Source organism: Aulonocara stuartgranti (assembly GCF_965226115.1).
Source record: "Aulonocara stuartgranti genome assembly, chromosome: 6".
Taxonomy (NCBI): Eukaryota; Metazoa; Chordata; class Actinopteri; order Cichliformes; family Cichlidae; genus Aulonocara; species Aulonocara stuartgranti.
Window position 1 is genome coordinate 38,479,950 of NC_138944.1, and position 18,281 is coordinate 38,498,230.

The 18,281-nt window shown below is 40.1% G+C and overlaps 1 protein-coding gene across 1 annotated transcript; it reads left to right on the forward strand.

Moving 5' to 3' along the window:
- Positions 1 to 44: 44 nt before the first annotated feature.
- Positions 45 to 16,281, forward strand: LOC309708444 (uncharacterized protein). The gene is made up of 3 exons (XM_082536500.1): positions 45 to 319; positions 1,888 to 1,966; positions 7,988 to 16,281. Exons 2-3 carry the CDS (start codon positions 1,949 to 1,951, stop codon positions 9,086 to 9,088), a joined length of 1,119 nt encoding a protein of 372 aa, XP_082392626.1. The 5' UTR covers positions 45 to 319; positions 1,888 to 1,948; the 3' UTR covers positions 9,089 to 16,281.
- The last annotated feature ends 2,000 nt before the right edge of the window (positions 16,282 to 18,281 follow it).

The following is an 18,281-nucleotide window of genomic DNA, read 5'->3' on the forward strand; positions in this document are numbered from 1 at the left end:
TAGATTTTGAAAACCAGGGGCCCGCACAAGGGGGCAGTAGCGCTGCTCTAATACGTCACAGCTCCCACAAACGGAGAGATGAAGAAGCTGACGTCACTGTTAAAGATGGTGGCAATTGCGTTTCGACGTTAGCAGACAGATGAGGGCCTGAAAGGATCTGCGTTATACCGAATGAACGGTGTGCTAGGCTAAATCTGGGCGATTACTGACTCCTAGTAGGGAGGGGATCTGCACAGTGATCTTCTGCGCGGAGCTCCGAGCGCTCTGAGCTCAGGTTGTCTCTGCAGGCCTCGGACTGCACCGGCAAGGAAAAACAGAGGTATGTGCAAAATTTGTTTTATTGGGTATTTATTTATCATCACCATATAGCATTACTGGAACACACCATGTCTGATTGGGTGACTGATCGTTCTTGTATTTCCCAGTGGAGAAGTTTTTCACTTGAATCGGGTCCTAATTTGTATGATTTTTTTAAGTCTCATTCCCACCAATCAGTAGTATTAGTTTATTCAAATAAAATGATTCATGGCTGTTTATATGTTTATATTTTTTGAAAATATGTCTTCATTCAAACTTTTTTATGATGGATGACATAGTTCAAACCTGATGTGTTAAATGGTTTTAATCACTTAGTGGTCATCTAGACATATACACAAATTTGTATATATTTTGTAAAAAAACAAACCAAAAAACAAATGCAAGTTTTGAAGTTTACATTTTGAACGTATTAAAGGTGTACAGTTAATGTAGTGGAGGTGGTGGAGAGTTATTCAGCTCCTTCCCTACAGCATAACCAGCCTTGTGGATGAGTTTGAGTCTGTTTATACCCGTGACCCCAGGGTCAGATTGTATGCATCCATAGCATTAGCATACTGTAGGTCAAAGTCAAATTTATGTCAAAGAATCAACTGACATAAAAACACAGGAAAAGATGACAGAATTTAAGAAAGGGCACATAAAATGAGAGAACCTGAGTAACAACACAAATAAGACTAAATTATATCGTGTATATTTGTGTTATAATAAAATAACACAAATAAAATCAGAATGAGTTCTGACCACTCATTCTGGTTTAAAGCCAGGTTCTGAAAATGTTTTGGGGAAGTCCAAGATAGATAAAATGATCTCCTGGATCAGACCATAAACTGTAAAGGTTGCAGTGTAGCGTCCAAGTTGAGACAGTTGAAATCAAAGCAATGAAGGCACTTAGGTGCTGAGTCCATAACCGGGCTGTGGCAAAGTGAATAATGTCACATGCGGCTGTGGGTGGCGCAGTGATTAGCACTGTTGATTCTATCAACCAGCTGGGTCCTTTCTGTTTGCATGTTCTCCCTGTGTTTGTGTGGGTTCTTTCTGGGCACTCTCCGGTTGTCTGTCTCTATGTGTTGGTCCTATGACAGACTGACAACCTGTCCAGCCCCTACCCCCACTGTTGGGTAAATTCCAGCAGTGCACAGTTCAGTGTTAAAAAGAATAGCAAGCCCCCCTCCCTTCTGCCCACCACTCACAGAAAGCTGTCCCTGTTGGCCCAAACAACAGGGTGGAAGAGACGTATGCGTTGTCATCCATCTGCCTGTGGTTCAGGCATTGCTCTCATTGATCATACCTGCATCTGATGAACACCAATTCAATTTCAAGCGTGTCCTCAGCAAATTTGAATCAAAATTTACAAAAATTTGAGTATTTTTGAAATGACAAAAAGGCTTTGATGAAATAGTGTCTCATCTCCACTAATAAAAGAATTGTTGAAAATAAGTAGCATGTGGAATGTGGCTAATTGCTTTAGAGCAATTTCAAGTTCAGCATAGTGGAATTAAATGTCTATTTTAATGTTATGTCATATGCCTGTGTTTGAGTGATAAATAATCTTCTTTTTGTGATTTTTAGATGCAGCACAGCTGAGAAGAAGCAGGAAAAGTTCGTAATCTTTTACCAGTGAGCAGGGAAAATGAGTTGTTCAGAAGAGGTGAGCTCAAAAAGAAACCAACATGTTTCAGGATACATGGGCAACAAAAATAAGAATGAGCATCACATAGTGCAGATTCGTGTGTATGGCTCATCATATCTGATGATTGTCTAACCCTGCTGTAGAGTTTTTCTTGGCATTGTACAATGTAATTAGTGTTTGCAATGTCTGTAGAACCATTCTGATGATGTTTTACTGCAATGATCAATTTTTAATGTTGACACGTCACATAGTGGATGTTTCAAAGAGACTTTCAATAGTGTGGGAGCATTTCACAAAAAACAAAGTTGAATGCAAACTGTGCAAAGCAGAGCGTTCCTTGCATGGTAGCGCGACTGCAGTGCATGAGCATTAAGCAACTCTGGAGCCGTCATGTCAACGCTAGAGTTTTAGAGAATTAAGTTTGTTTCAATTTAGCGTCAGTTTGACACCTTGTTAATTAGGGATGGGTATCGAAAACCGGTTCTTGTTGAGAGCCGGTTCCCACTGTTTCAATTCCTTGGAATTGTTTGCCATTTTTGCAAACGATTCCCTTATCGATTCCAGTTGCCCCGCATGACGTCACCACATTGCGGAGCGTCATTTACCTGGCAACGAACACGGCGCCTAAGCGGCTCAAACGCTCAAAAGTTTGGTCATACTTCACGAGAACGGATGACAACAGGTCAACTTGCAAAGTAGATATTTCATTTAAGGGAGGAAACACTACGAATATGCAAAAGCATTTGTTCACAAAACACGCGATGACCTTAAATGAATGTCGTGTTTTTAAATCCGCTCCGGACTCGTGAATCTCAACCCAGCAGCGGCGGTAACGTTTGCACGTCCTCTCCCGTTAATGCGGCAGGTAAATAATCAACTAACAATGCATATTATGTTAGCTGCCTTATTACAAAACCTGCCATTACTGTGCGCTGCATTTAGGTGACCATGATGAGAGAGACAGACAGAGTTTGGCTGGCGCTCGCTGGCAGTTCTCGCTGCAGTCTACAGGTAGCGTCTCCTTTCAGGCCAGGATAGACGAATGTCACCGAGCAGTGACTAAGTTTGGGGTAAAAGGCTTGCATCCATTTGCCACAGCAGATGATTTTCGGTAAGTGAATGTGTTTAATTGTAGGCAGGGACATTACTGGATATTCTTGTGTAATTGCTACAGAATAATTTATGTTATACTTTGTTATTGCTCCAGAAGAATATTTATTTTTTTAATAGTTTACATTTACAGTTTGTTTTTTGTTTTTTTCCCCTGGGGACCCTGTGACACCCATTGAAGAGCCATAGGCTGGATCTCTTAAGATCTCACTGTTGGGTTTGTAAGGCCGTGTTACTCCTAAATTTCTATCTTGTTCAAAGAGAAGATATAAAACAAAGTTCTAAGCTAATCGACCTTAGTGTTCTCCTTTTTTAAAAAGAATCGATAACGGAATCGATAAAGAATCGAATCGTTTAACAGAATTGAAAATGGAATCGGAATCGTGAAAATCTTATCAATACCCATCCCTACTGTTAATGTATCTTCGTTTACCTGTTGGAAACAAGCTAATTGCTTGCCAAGTGAACACCAGTTCAGTTATGTTAACTAACAGGTGAACTGCGATAGTAAACCAGTGACCTGGAGTTGCTGTTTCCTTGATGTGGTTGTTGTTCTTGTTTTGGGGTTGTTTTTTTGTGTGTGTGTGTGTGGTTTGGCTTTTTTGGTTTGTTTTTTTGCATTAACTTTAACATTATTTGACATCAGTTTTTGATAACTAATTCAATTCCATTTTATTTAGATGGCACCATATCCCAACAACAGTTGCCTCAAGGCACTTAATTTAGTGCCTTACTAGATTAGTAACAGCTTTGTTGGTTTTTGTTTGTTTGTTTTCTGTTTTGATAGTAATAAGCGAAGGGTGTCTAGATGATTTTTGCGCTGAAGGACAGGCTCACGCAACCAGCAAATGGTTGACATCTTAACAGAGAGGATTCTCTGTCATGGCAACAACATGAGACCAATATCCATAGTTAAAAAATGATAATCGGCACATATCATTCAGGTTACAGCTTACACAGCTTTCCAGAATTTATTTTACAAGGCTAATGGAGGGGAAGTATGAAACTGCTCTTTGTAAGCTTAAAGGTGCTCTTGAATCAAACACTCTTAAATCAGTCACTAAGTGATAACATTAGCTTCTGCCTCATAAACATGCAACTTGATGAATTGCACACTGGGCCAAACATTGTTCCTTGGATTGAGCATACTGTAGACAAGTTTGAGATTCCACCAAGCAAAGTTGCGTCTGTGACAATGGCTCCAATGTAGTGCTGGCTGCAAACATCCTGCAGGACAAATATGGGTGGGTGTTTATCTGCTGTGCAGGGTACTCTTTACAGTAGGTGTTCAATAATGCACTGAAACGCCTTTTGATCAGTGATAATAATAGTAATAATACATTTTATTTAAAAGTGCCTTTGAAGACACCCAAGAATGCCTAGCAATAGAATAAAACGCATATTAAAAAATGACAAAACAAAGACCAATAAAAAAAGGAAGGAGGAGCAGGTTATGAAGGGCCCTGAAGATGAGCAGAAGAAGCTTGTACACTATTTGGAATTTCACATGTAGGCTGTGAAGTTCCTGAAGGATAGGGGTGATGTGCTGGTATGAGGGGATTCTGGTAATAATGTGGGCAGTGGAGTTTTGAACCAGTTGAAGCTTATGGAGGGATTTTTGGGGGGAGACCATGCAAGAGAGAATTACAATAGTCAATGTGGGAGGTAACATGACTATGAACAAGAATGGACGCAGACTAGGTGGAAAGAGATGGACGTAATCGGTAGGGATGGGTATCGTTTAGGTTTTATCCGATACCAGTACCAAACCGGTACTTTTGAAACGGTGCCGGTGCTTAAAGAATGGAGAACACACACTTTGTCCAAAAACCTCTCATGTTTAGCTGGGGGGTTTTTTGGTGTTTTTTTTTTTTTGTAAAAATATAACAATGTGTGCCTTTTCTGCAGCTATAGGGGATTTATGGTATCACTGTTGGCTGGAAGCAGTGCTTAAACAATGGAAAAAAAAACACAAACTTTGTCCAAAAACCTCTCATGTTTAGCTGTTTTCCACTTTTTCTTTGGTCATTTTAGCCTTTTTGGCCAGGGTGAAAGGAGCGTCTTCCATCAAACAAGAGGACAGCCGCATGTAGCTATGATGATGTTTGCTAGTTCACCTTACATGCATTAATGTAATAACGTGGTTAGCCTACTCAACGTAAATTAGCTACTCACGCAGAGAAGAACGGCTGCTGCTGCATCATCATCCGTCATCATTTCTGCTACACTGGCAGGGCTAGGGGCCAGGACTCTCCTCTTTGGGTTTTTGGGGGATGTTGCTAACTCCGGGCCCGATAACAGACAACCCACCTGCAGTAGATGTGCTCGGTGTGAGGTCTCGCAGCAAGCTATGAAATACGGCGCATTTCTCGGCTTTTAACAAAATGCTATACGTCGCCAGGTGTTTCATCAGATTCGAGGAGTTACCTCCTATGCACAGTATCACCTTAAAGCACTTGTTACAGGCTGCTGAGTTTGCATCTTTTGCTGTGAAGTACAGCCAGAATTTGACCGCTTCGCCTTGGGCATTTTTAATCTGTAGCTCTGCTCTAAAAGAACGTACGTAACTGGGCCCGCCTACTATCCTCGAAAAGGTAAAATGATTGGCTAGAATCCAAAGTGTGTGACATCTCAGGGAAAAAAAAGCACCGAAATGTGCGCTGCTTTTCGGTCTGGTTACTACCGTTTATGTCAGAACCGATACCGGTACCCATCCCTAGTAATCGGTTAACGTTCCGTAGATTGATATGAGATTTGTAGGATAGTGAGCTGTCTAGAATGACACCAAGGCTCTAATGGGAGAACTATGGAGTTATCAGTAGTGAGGGTGAAATGATTTGCCTTGAGTAGGTTGGATTTATTGCCTATAAGAAGGATTTCAGTTTTATCCTCATTGAGCTTAAGAAAATCAAAGCTGAACCAGGGTTCAGCTAGAAGGACTGAGTGAGAGATGGCGTTGAAGGTTGAACTCGGATCCAAAAGGATGAGAATGTTCAGAAGACCAGAGTCAGCTCTGAGTAAAATATTATCAGTAACTTTAAATAAAGCAGTTTGTGACATGAGCGAAAGCCAAATTGAATTCTGTCGTAGATGTTATTATTAACCAAGTGTGAATGAAGCTGAGCTATGACTATTTTTTTTTTCCCAAGTATTTTAGAAATGATGGGTAGATTAGAAATTGGTCAGAGGATGTTAAAGTTGTCAGGCTCCAAAGAAGGTTTTTTTTCAGTATATGAGTGACTGAAGCAATCTTGAATAAGGAGGGAACGATACCGGTGGTGAGTGAATGATAGCAGAGATGAGTGGGAGTAAGGAAGAGAGGCAGGATTTCATAAGTCCTGTAGGCATAGGATTAAGATGATATGTAGCCCGCTTTGATTTACATATAAACTCAGAAATATCACATATATCAGGAACATGAAAGGTGGAAAAAGGCTCAAAATGGAGAAAACCTTCTGAAGTGGGGTTAGACACAACATTTGAACTGAGTTGGTGGTGAATGTTGTTAATTTTCGTAGTGAAGAACAGCATCAAGGACTTACAGGTTTCAGATGAATAAAAGTGTGGTGGTAAAGCGTCAGAGGGGTTGAAGAAGTTTGTAGAAAAGCAAAAACAGGATCCTGGTGTTACCCTCATAAGAACTGCCTTATCCTCATGCCTTATCCTGTCTTCCTTCTGTCACCCCAGCAGATGGCCCCGCCCCTCCCTGAGCCTGGTTCTGCTGGAGGTTTCTTCCTGTTAAAAGGGAGTTTTTCCTTCCCACTGTCGCCAAAGTGCTTGCTCATAGGGGGTCATATGATTGTTGGGTTTTTCTCTGTATTTATTATTGTAGAATCTACTGTACAATATAAAGCACCTTGAGGCGACTGTTGTTGTGATTTGGTGCTATATAAATAAAATTGAATTGAATTGAACTGATAATACAATAAAAGGTTTGTTTGGCCTGGTTAATGGAATCTTTATACTGGAGTTCACAGATTTCTGCATTATGCTCTAGTTCCCGAGTTTTGGCCTTCAATGCTCAGAGGTCAGAGGTAAATCATGGAGCAGAGCGAAGGAAACAGAGTGGGATTTTACAGAGCCATAGAATCAAGGACCTTTTGGAGTGAGTGGGAAAGCCGATTTAAAAACCCTCACGAGAGGGTTGACAAATCAGCTAATTATTTTTCTGATTGGTCCATTAGTCAGCATTATTTCAATCACTCCTATCTCCACTTCCTACGAGCACAGGTCCTGTTGCAGGCTCCAGTACATGCTTTACCTTATCTGCTCAAGTCTGCCCACCTGTGAATATCAACCTCATGATTCCAGGCCAAGCTTGTAGTTAATGATGAAATATAAATTACTTAAAGTTCTATATTGTTTTATAAATTATTAAGTGCTGTTAACAATTCTCAAATATGTTTTTAAGTTATTTATTAACTCTTAATAATTGCTATGGGCTCCTCAATGTAGGTTCTCTCTGGGTACTTCAGGTTCTTCTCGCATTCATGTATGTTGTTAGGTTAACTAGTGAGTCTAAACTGGCCAGAGGTGTGGCTAATTTCTCTCTGAGTGGATGGATGTATGGATTGATTGATTGTGTCCTGGCTCTTTGCTCTCCCCTCTTACCCCTCACCCCCATCTGGTCTGTTCTACCTGACTTTGGGTTAGAGGTGGCATGCACAATGGACAGGACAGAGGTTTTGTGTTTCCTCCATTTTAATAATTGTTTAAGCACTGCAATAGCAAATCTCATACTGTATCTCAGAATAAGCAGTAGCGTATTTAAGCACAAAAACCTATGTAACTTTCCCTAAAATTACAATCTGAGCTGTATCTAACAAACCTCAAAAAACTGCATCTTTTATATGTTAACACTCCATGATATACAGGGACTATTTGAGCAAGTTCTCAGCTGACCTTAATTTGTCTTTTTTCCCCACTTAGCTGAAACCGTCAGATCCAGACAGAAGCAGACCTCACCAGTGTCTGACCTGTGGGAAATGTTTCACTCGGATCTGTAGTCTAAGAAGACACGAACTGAGTCACACATCAGAGGAACTATACCACTGTGAACAGTGTGGCAGCAGTTTCAGCCAGTTAAATGCTTACAAGATACACCTGTATACTCACCCTGAAGACACCTCATACTGCTGCAACAAGTGTGGGAGAGATTTCAGTGACCAGAGTTCCTACAGAAAACACCTTCGCGATCACACTGGACCGTATCAGTGTGAGCAGTGTGAAAAGAGTTTCAGTTACTTAAGTATTTACAAAATACACATGCGTGTCCATACTAAAGAAAAGCCATACTGCTGTGACAAGTGTCCCAAGAGTTTTAGCTTTTTAAGCTCATACAAGCGGCACCAGCTGAGCCACAGTGGAGAGAAACCTTACCAGTGTGATTTTTGTGGAAAAAGTTTCACTCAGTCAGGCCATTTCAGTCTTCATCTGCGGAACCATACCGGAGAGAAACCATATGAGTGTGGCCAATGTGAAAAGAGCTTCAGTGACTTAAGTAGTTACAAGATACACCAGCGTGTCCACACAGGTGAGAAGCCATACTGCTGTGACCAGTGTGGCAGGAGTTTTTCTCAGCTGGGTAATTATAAATCACATTTACGCATACACACGGGAGAGAAACCATTCCAGTGTGAATTATGCAAGAAAAGCTTCTCTATTTCAAAAACATACAAGCAACATATTCACACTCATACGGGAGAGAAACCCTATAATTGTAAAGAATGCGGAAAGAGTTTTGGTCGTCTAAGCAATTATATTCGCCACCTCCGCATCCACACTGGAGAGCAGCCATTCAGCTGTGACCAGTGTGGGAAATGTTTCAATAGCTCATACAGTTACAACCGCCACTTACGTGTTCACACTGGAGAGAAACCATATTGGTGTTCACATTGCAAGAGACTGTTCACTCGGTCACAGTCCTTAAAGACTCATCGCTGCACTGTAATACATGACGATGACGAGAGAGAGAGTGAGGTGAGCTGCTCCTCGACCAATTCCAACCTACAGAAAGAGGTGACAAACTAATGTACGTGTCAAATGAACATGTCTGACATGATGAAAATACCTAGACAAAGCTGATAACTTGCAAGAACTTTTTTGATAAAGAGGATGTTTAAAGGGACAAGTGGATTGGGGGAAAAAAAATGTCCCCCACACTATAAGAGCTCTGGACACCTTGTTATTGGAGCTATCTTTGGGACTCTTTTGGGAATCTCGTGTGATACCTTTGTTCTTTTGTAGGTGATGACAGGGCCAATACTGGTTTATACTAGAATCTGATAATGGCCAGACTAATGGCCACATTTAAAGATTAATGCGAACAGCCAAAAAAATCTGATCTGACCACTAGGCCTGTTGGGTCCAATCAAGGGCCTGACCGTCTCTGCCTGAGGAGAGCTCTGTTGTCAGATGGAGGCAGTATATAAAGTATGTGTTGTTGGTTTGTGACTCACAACATAGAAAGAGCTGATGAGTGTTTAAAAACCATGGAAAACGGCCACTGTCTGTGCTTTTCATGTTTAGTTAGATTTTTTTTTTTTCTTTTTTAAAATTCTATGAAGTTTTTTGTTTGTTTGTTTTTCATGGTTCTCTTATTATCGGTTAAACCCGCTATCCCTGCTCTATACCTGCCCACTTGTCAACCAAATAAGTTTTGGGAGTTGCTTACATCATCTGCTTCCAGCTGTGCACAGCCAGGATCTTGGAGACTGCCCAGGAGCTTCTAAAAACCCCTCTTCCTGCTCTGTCCAACTGAAAAATGTATGCAGTCGGACACATTTGCAGGACCATAAAACCAGCTTTTTATTTTGAATAAAAAAGAAGTGAAAAGATTCACTTCTTTGAATTTAGCAGACTTTTGATGTCACCTGCTTAATTGAATTGAATTGAATAGCCCTTTATTGGCATTGTATGAAATTGGGTGCTCCACAGTAACTTTGCCAGGATAAAACATAAATAGTAGACAGTAGGAATAAGCAGCAACCAGGGGCCCGTTCTTCGTACCTCGCTAAGTAGGTTAGCTGGATTTGATTGTTGACGATTTCGCCTGATCTTGGATCGTTCGGTTCCCCGAAGCTCATCCGGGACTTGCTGTCATAGCAACAGAGCCGTAAGCGTAAACCTGCTCGGGAGCAGGTTTACTTTATGTAAACAGGATTAGATCGCGGCCACGCAGGTATGTCCGCTTCATTTATACGAAAGCAACAGCGATATTCCACCACTGTTTCACCATAAATAAATAACATCAATGTAACTAAAGATAATGCAGCACTTGATCCTTTTATTGATGTCACACAGATACATACAGGTCATTTCCTAAAAAAGGGAAATGTACTACTAACATTCTATCACATGTATGTGATTATTACAGATGTAATTCATATTTCAGAGTAGCAATTGCAAATTACTTTGTGTAATCAAGATGAGAGACCACGGCTATAAAAGCGAAGGTGGATTTGGGAAGTCTGTCGCAGCCATGTCCTGTCCGTATACGCGAGCCACCCATTGCGGAAGGTGCAAGATTGATAAGGAGAGTTTTCAGAATTCAGCGTATATTGCGGGACAGACAGGATCCTTTAGCTCAGCGCGACTGTGCTCATAGAGAGATATCGATTTTCCCGTGAGGGTATTATTTACTTAACCAACTTGTTGACGAGGGGGTGCAGGACCACCACCTGTCTTTTTTTTTGCTCTGCCCTTTTCTTGGTTGCTGTTATAAACAAACAGATTATTCCAGGGTCTCTTTCCAAGAGACGAAAAGCAATATAAGTGATAAATATTACCATTCTGTAGAATATTCTTATATTTCACTTTTACTTGTTCCCATGTTCTAGTGGGTCCTGTTGTGGCTCTAATGTGAAAGGGGATATAATATAACATATTATAATATAATGTAATATAATATTGGATAATATAGTGTAATATAATAAATCTACCCTACCGCCTACGGGCCGATGGCGCGATATGGCAGCCTGGCTTCTGTCAGTCTGCCCCAGGGCAGCTGTGGCGACAACTGTAGCTGCCTCCACCAGTGTGTGAATGTGAGAGTGACTGAATAGTGGTATTGTAAAGCGCTTTGGGTGCCTTGAAAAGCGCTATATCAATCCACTCCATTATTATTGTTATTATTAAATTATTTACAAGTTTAATTTGTCAGCAACTTTCTGCCAGCCCTCTCTCCTTGCTTTTGCAGCCTTTGCAGTGTTCCCTTGCGTTCTGATTAAACTCTGAAACTCCTGAAATCCCTCACTCAAGAGTTCTTGCTCTGCTGCCGAAAAATACCGAGCCGAGCGCACTCCGTCGACATTTTCGCCGACCAATCAGAGGGTTGCCGATCAATGTTTCTACTATCGATGCGTAGCCCCTTTTACAACACCCAGTGATGTCACATTACTGCGTCCAGCTGTACTAATCGTCAACAGCAGGTGTGTTCGGGGAACCGGATTAGCGAGCTCACGGTTAGGGCGATGGTTTGGTCTTGGATGTGTCATTTGATCTTGGATGTAGTGAGCGACGTACGAAGAACGGACCCCTGGAGAAATGTATGCAAAACAAGAGAAAAGCACACATTAAAGAACAAAAAGGACAAGGTCCCACCGAGATTTGTACCCTAATAGACTGGAATTGATAGAGCACTTATATACTTGCTCAAGCTGCATCAGCCCAACCACACATTCATAAAGTGCTGTATCCTGTGCACTTCAAACACATCACTACAGCACAGCATCAGGGCTAACATGGGGTGCAGTTAGTTGACTGGAGGTGGCCTGCTGGTTACATGATAAGGGTAGTGAAATATCAGTACTTTAGCCGTGATAGTAGTAATATATAGTTAATCAGTATACTGTGATTACTTTTATAGAAATGTGATGGTGATCATGGGACGACTTGAGTGGCCCACATGGGTCTCATCAATCATAAAATATCTAACAGAAATAACTATTGAACATGCTCACCCTTTTTAAATTTCCTAAAATGCAGAAATTCTCCAGATTAACCCGTGTATGGTCTTCATTTTTGGGACCTTCTGGTATTCTTCTGAACATATTTGGGGTTTTAGTAACAAGTCTGAAATAAAATTTCCCTTCATAAACCATTAACATATTATGTCTGTATCTCATTTTTAAACAGAAAAAAGCATGTTTAATGATTGCAATCAGTCTTTACTGGAACACAATTAGCAACAGATGTATGGTTCGTGATTTGTCATAAGGTTATATTTTATTTTAAGCTTTCAGTATAGTGGATTTTTATCTTGGAGAAAAGGAATTGAGACAATGTCCTCATTAGCATTAATATGCGTTCCAACCATTGTCAGCTTTGTTTTGAGAAGCTACTATCCGAGGTTGTATGATGTGAAAAACTGTCCCCCTAGTTTCTTTCAGCAGCTCCTCCATCTGGCTTATGTGTATAAATGTTCTGTTCCATACATTAAAATACAGTAAGATCACATGCAGCCATATACTGCCTTGAAGGGTCAGGGGCGGAAAACTCGACTCCAGGTTCACTGCGAGATATATAAAGAGAGGCTGAATAAGTATCAACTAGCCCTGAAGGATGCAAGGGAGTCATTTTTCTCTGAGAGTATTCATAGAAACAACAATAATGCTAGGACATTATTTGCTACAGTGGAAAGATTAACTACTCCTCCAGTGGCAAAAGCCCCTGAACTAAGCTCCACCAGGGCCTGCAATGAATTTGCCAGCTTCTTTATTGAAAAGATCTTGAAAATCAGAAGATCAGTTGGAACATTAGTTTCAACCCCAATACCGACGTTAAGCCCAATTAGCACTTATGCAGAGAAAATGACTCCCTTTCAAACAATAAATCAATCAAGCCTCGATAAAATTATTGAGAATCTAAGCTCTGCCACCTGCTGCTTGGATATATTACTGACAGGTTTTCTTAAAAAGGTCCTCCCAGCCATCAGGGAGGATCTGATCCAAATAGTTAACGCATCCCTCCTATCAGGTGTCTTTCCCAAAGCCTTAAAATCAGCAGTTATCAAACCAATATTAAAGAAAAAGAACCTAGACAGCACATTAATGCAAAACTACAGACCAATCTCTAATCTTCCATTTATCGGTAAAATTATTGAAAAAGCTGTTTTCCAGCAGTTAAACAGCTTTCTCGCAATGAACAACCGCTTTGATATTTATCAGTCTGGTTTTCATAGGCACCACAGCACCGAGACAGCCTCAAAGTGTTTAATGACATCCGTATAAATAATGACCGTGGGAAATCCACAGTATTGGTACTACTGGACCTTAGTGCGGCGTTTGACACCGTTGATCATGATATATTACTGGAACATCTAGAGAGCTGGGCCGGACTCTCTGGTACAGCACTCGACTGGTTCAAGTCCTACCTTAAGAACAGGAACTTCTATGTGTCAATTAGCCAATTTTCATCACAAAATATAGAAATCACATGCGGGGTCCCCCAGGGTTCCATCCTAGGGCCCCTCTTATTTAGCATTTACATACTCCCATTAAGCCAGATTATAACCACCAATAATATTAACTACCACAATTATGCAGACGATACTCAACTTTATATCTCAATGTCACCAGGTGATGTTGAACCTATCCAAACTCTTAATAAATGCATTGAGCAAATTAATAACTGGATGTCTCATAATTTCCTTCAACTGAACAATAACAAAACTGAAGTACTTATCTTTGGACCCAAAAAAGATCGATTAAATATCAGTAATCAGCTCAAACTGGTCCAACTAGAAACTACCGACCAGGCCAGAAATTTCGGTGTAATAATGGACTCAGACCTGAACCTCCATGGCCACATAAAAGTTATAACAAAGTCAGCCTTCTATCACCTGAGGAACATTTCTAGGATTAAAGGACTGATGACACAAGGAGACCTAGAAAAACTCATCCATGCATTTATCTCTAGCCACCTTGATTACTGTAACAGTATCTTCACAGGTTTACCCAAAAAATCAATTAGACAACTGCAGCTGATTCAGAACGCTGCTGCTCGTGTTCTCACTAGAACCAAGCAAATAGAGCACATTACTCCAGTTCTAAAGTCATTACACTGGCTCCCTGTAGCTCAGAGAATAGACTTTAAAGTGCTTTTATTAGTTTATAAATCCTTGAATGGGTTGTACATTAGGGATCTGCTATCATGGTACAAACCATCCAGATCAGTTAGGTCCTCCAGCTCTCGTTTATTGACCGTCCCTAGAACCAGAACTAAACATGGAGAAGCAGCTTTTGGTTTCTATGCTCATCACATCTGGAACACATTATCGGGAGAATGCAAAGCTGCAGAGACACTGAACTCTTTTAAGTCTAAAATTAAAACTTACTTATTTAGACTTGCTTATGAGTAACTGATCATATTATGGCTCTCTACTTGTTTGTTTTAATTTTTCATATAAATTATTGTCTTGATTATTGTTTTATTGTAAATGCTTTCTTGTATTTTACTTTTATAGTGTTTTATTTTTAATCATGTAAAGCAGCGGTCCCCAACCTTTTTTGCGCCACGGACCGGTTTATGCCCGACATTATTTTCAGGAAAACCGAGTTAACGATAAAAACGATAACAAAATAACGCTGAAAACCGATAAAAACCCTGAAAACCATACATTTCACATCTGAGCCTCAACTCTCGCGGGCCGGTACCAAACGTCCGAGGCCCGGGGGTTGGGGACCGCTGATGTAAAGCACCTTGAATTGCCTTGTGCTGAAAGTGTGCTATACAAATAAAATTGCCTTGCCTTGCCTTTAAACCATTCGTGGGCCTAGTGTCATGAAGTTGTCCCACAGTGCAGATTATCCCTGCCTTATAACCGATCTTGATTCCCAGTCATCAAATCTAATGATCCTTGAGAATAAATAAAATCTCTTTAGAGACATTGCAGCTCTAAAAATTTCTCTCCCTGTCACATACATACAGTCAACTCCTCTCTTGACCTGTACATAAGGATGAGGATCCCCAAAGCAACCGTTCAGATGCATTACATCCACATCTTTCTATTAATCTCTAAAAATAAATCTTCCCGCAAGATCCAGTGTAATTTTCTTATTTGATTTAGGAATCAGCAGCAAAAAGGATGATTTGATATCTTGAACATGATTTGCAAATTGTGTGGGCTCTCGTGCGATCCATATTATGTTAGCAGTTGTGCAGAATCTCTGCACAGCTGCTAACATAAGCCCTCTGACACTTTAATCTTTTGGACATAGTGAGGGCAAAAGACTGCTGTGATGTAGAAGTATTTCTCTGTCTTGTTCTACTATTCAGTTGTATTTATATAGCCCTAAATCACAAAATAAAAAAAGGCACTTAGTCAGCAAAACCCCATCAGTCATATGATCTCTTAAACAGCAAGTGTCATTGTTTGACTAGCTGCACCCGTAGATGTAATGTTATGTATTTAATGTAATGTAATGAACCACCAACTGCCAAAGAGACAGACAGTGAAAGTAAACAGTATATCCTTAGTTTCTTAACATAAAACTCATTGTTGCAGTGAGGGGCAGTACGAAAGTGACTAATTTTTAGTTTTAGTCCCGTCAGTAGCTAGCTAATATAAACAAATGTAAGTCTATTAAATGCAACCAACTTTGCTTTCTTACAAATTTCACAAGTTGCAAGAAAGCAGATCAGCCTGAGAACATATGTGAGAGGCTGACACAATTGTAAAAGACTTTGTGTCTGATGCTTTTCAGCTAACATTTGTTGTGTCAGATCATCAGTGTAACATTAAATGTTGGAGCTCGTTTGCATCATTGTGACCAGTGCTGTCATATTAATATGACCGTATTGTGTCATATGAAACATTAAAGTACATTAGCCAATCAGCATTTATCATTGAATAATTAATATATCGTGAAAAGGAACATAATGTTAAAGAATGTTTTACTTTACTTGCTATTTTGAATATATTTTCATATGAAATTAATGTAAGACTGTTTTGTAGGATTATAATTTATGTAAAGAGTCTAAATACTTATTCACTACTCTGAATAAAAGTGATCCATTACTAGTCAATGTTAACCTTTTTTCACATAATACAGGCACCAGGGCGCACACCAGTGCCCTGCACTGTATTTATTTGTATTTAGTGTGGGCCCATCTGTGCCTGTACGTCTCATACGTTCTGGAAAGCAGGAAGTATGCACACTTTGTTTTGATATTTTAAATATGCAATTAAAATGAGGATTGTAGAAATCAGTTTTCTACCTTGATGTGTTGTTGAGTGTGATCAGAAACATTTCTTAAATATCGACAGCTTTTCCTGTGAAGCTTTATAAAGGCACAACCAGGGCCTCACAAACAGCGGCTGGGGGGATGACAAGGGATTCCTTATCAAGTGACTAAGGCTGTTTGATATGACGATATGTATCAAAATAAGTATATCGATATGAAAACATTGATCATTTCATATTATATGTTAAGTTCTCTTTCTCTTATATTTAAAATAACCACACTACAGACGGACAATCAACTTCTTAGCCGTTGGTTCGTTAGCAACAGCGACGGTAAAACCATTGTGTGGCTCCGCCGTCCGCTCGTTTATTTTCCACATAAACCTTTCACAATAAAGCTCAAGATCCTGATGAGTTTTCAAAATAAACTGAAATGATATACATTATCCTCAAACATCAAATTTCAGAATGTGCATCAAACAAATTACCTCAAATAAAAACATGAACTATAAATGGCGCTTACACTCACAGAGAATACCAGCATGGCCAGTGAAGATGAGGCAGAACCAGGCAGCTCCAAACCGAAGGACCAGTCAAAACCGATCGAGGACCTTATTCCTACAAGGGGATAGAGCTGGGCGATATGAGATTTTTTCATATCACGATATGTTTTTTTCATTTCAGGCGATAACGATATCTATCACGATATAAGCCAAATAACTATATTTGTAAGATTTAAATGTGCCGTTGCTCACAAGTAAAATGTGAAATAATCAGCAGCTTGTTTTTATTTAAATATTTATTTCCCATAATAAGTTCAACAGGGTAGATGTACTTAAGGAACATGAGACTTTTTCAGATAAATAAAGGCAAATATTGCAAACTACACAAAAGGCAGCCGCTAAAGCGTTTAAGTTTCAAAATAGAACAAACGAAACAGACTAAATTGTCAATTCCACTTAGAAACAAAATATTAATTCTAAAAATAAATCTTAGTTTGTTTTACAGAAGAACAGACAAAACTGACTAACTTTTGTCAATATCAAATAAACTGAGAACTAAAAGGAAATTCTCAATCTCTCCTTGTTGTATAGCTTAGCTTTTCAAACAGTTTTAACAGTTACTTTAGTCTGACAAAAGCCGAATGACGAATTAGCGCTTCCAGTCAGAGACTGAGGCTACGTCCACACGTACACGGGTATTTTTGAAAACTGAGATTTTCCGTTTTCGTTTTAAAAAATAATCCCGTCCACACACAAAGGGAGAAATGAAGGAAAACGCTGCTATGAACATGCCAAAGCAGCAGGTGGCGCTAGATTCCTAACCGTGCAGAAATGTTGGCCAATCAGAAGTCTAGAAGCCTCGGTGGGAAAACGTAAACAAAGCTGGGGCATAGAAGCAGAACTGAGTCGTATGTGTGGAGGGACAGTAACTGTGTGTATATGTAAGCATTTAAACACTGCAGAGAGTAGAATTAACAGTATTGTAGAAGTTAATTTCACCGAAACAATAACGTGGCGCAGTGTATTTCCAGACTTGCTTTCGGCACAATTTACAGTGCACGCTACTCTGTTTTTTGTCAGACTTGAAATAGCCGAAATACCTTCACACTACGGAACTTCTATGGCTCTTCCGTTCGACAATCTCTCCGGCATTGGAACCATCATCTGTTTTCTCTTCGGTCACGCTCGGTTGATTTTTCTAGTCGGCACACTCATTTCCTCCATTACGCGCTGGCTCCATTACCCGCTGGCTGCTTCCCAAACAAACACACGTGCGGCTTGGCACTTGTGCTGTACGTAACAAGTCGCGCGACGTGACGCTGCGGCTGTGATTGGTTCGGCTCTGCGCTACTTAATTTGGATTGGCTGACCTTTTTTTTTTTTTTTTTTTTTTTGAGGACAAGAGCGGCGAGGTCTATCGCGATAGCTTAATTTCTCTATCGAGTAAAAGTTATATCGCGATACATATCGTTATCGTTCTATCGCCCAGCTCTACAAGGGGACATGGTTTGGTTATGCAAAAGTCTGACACAGTCT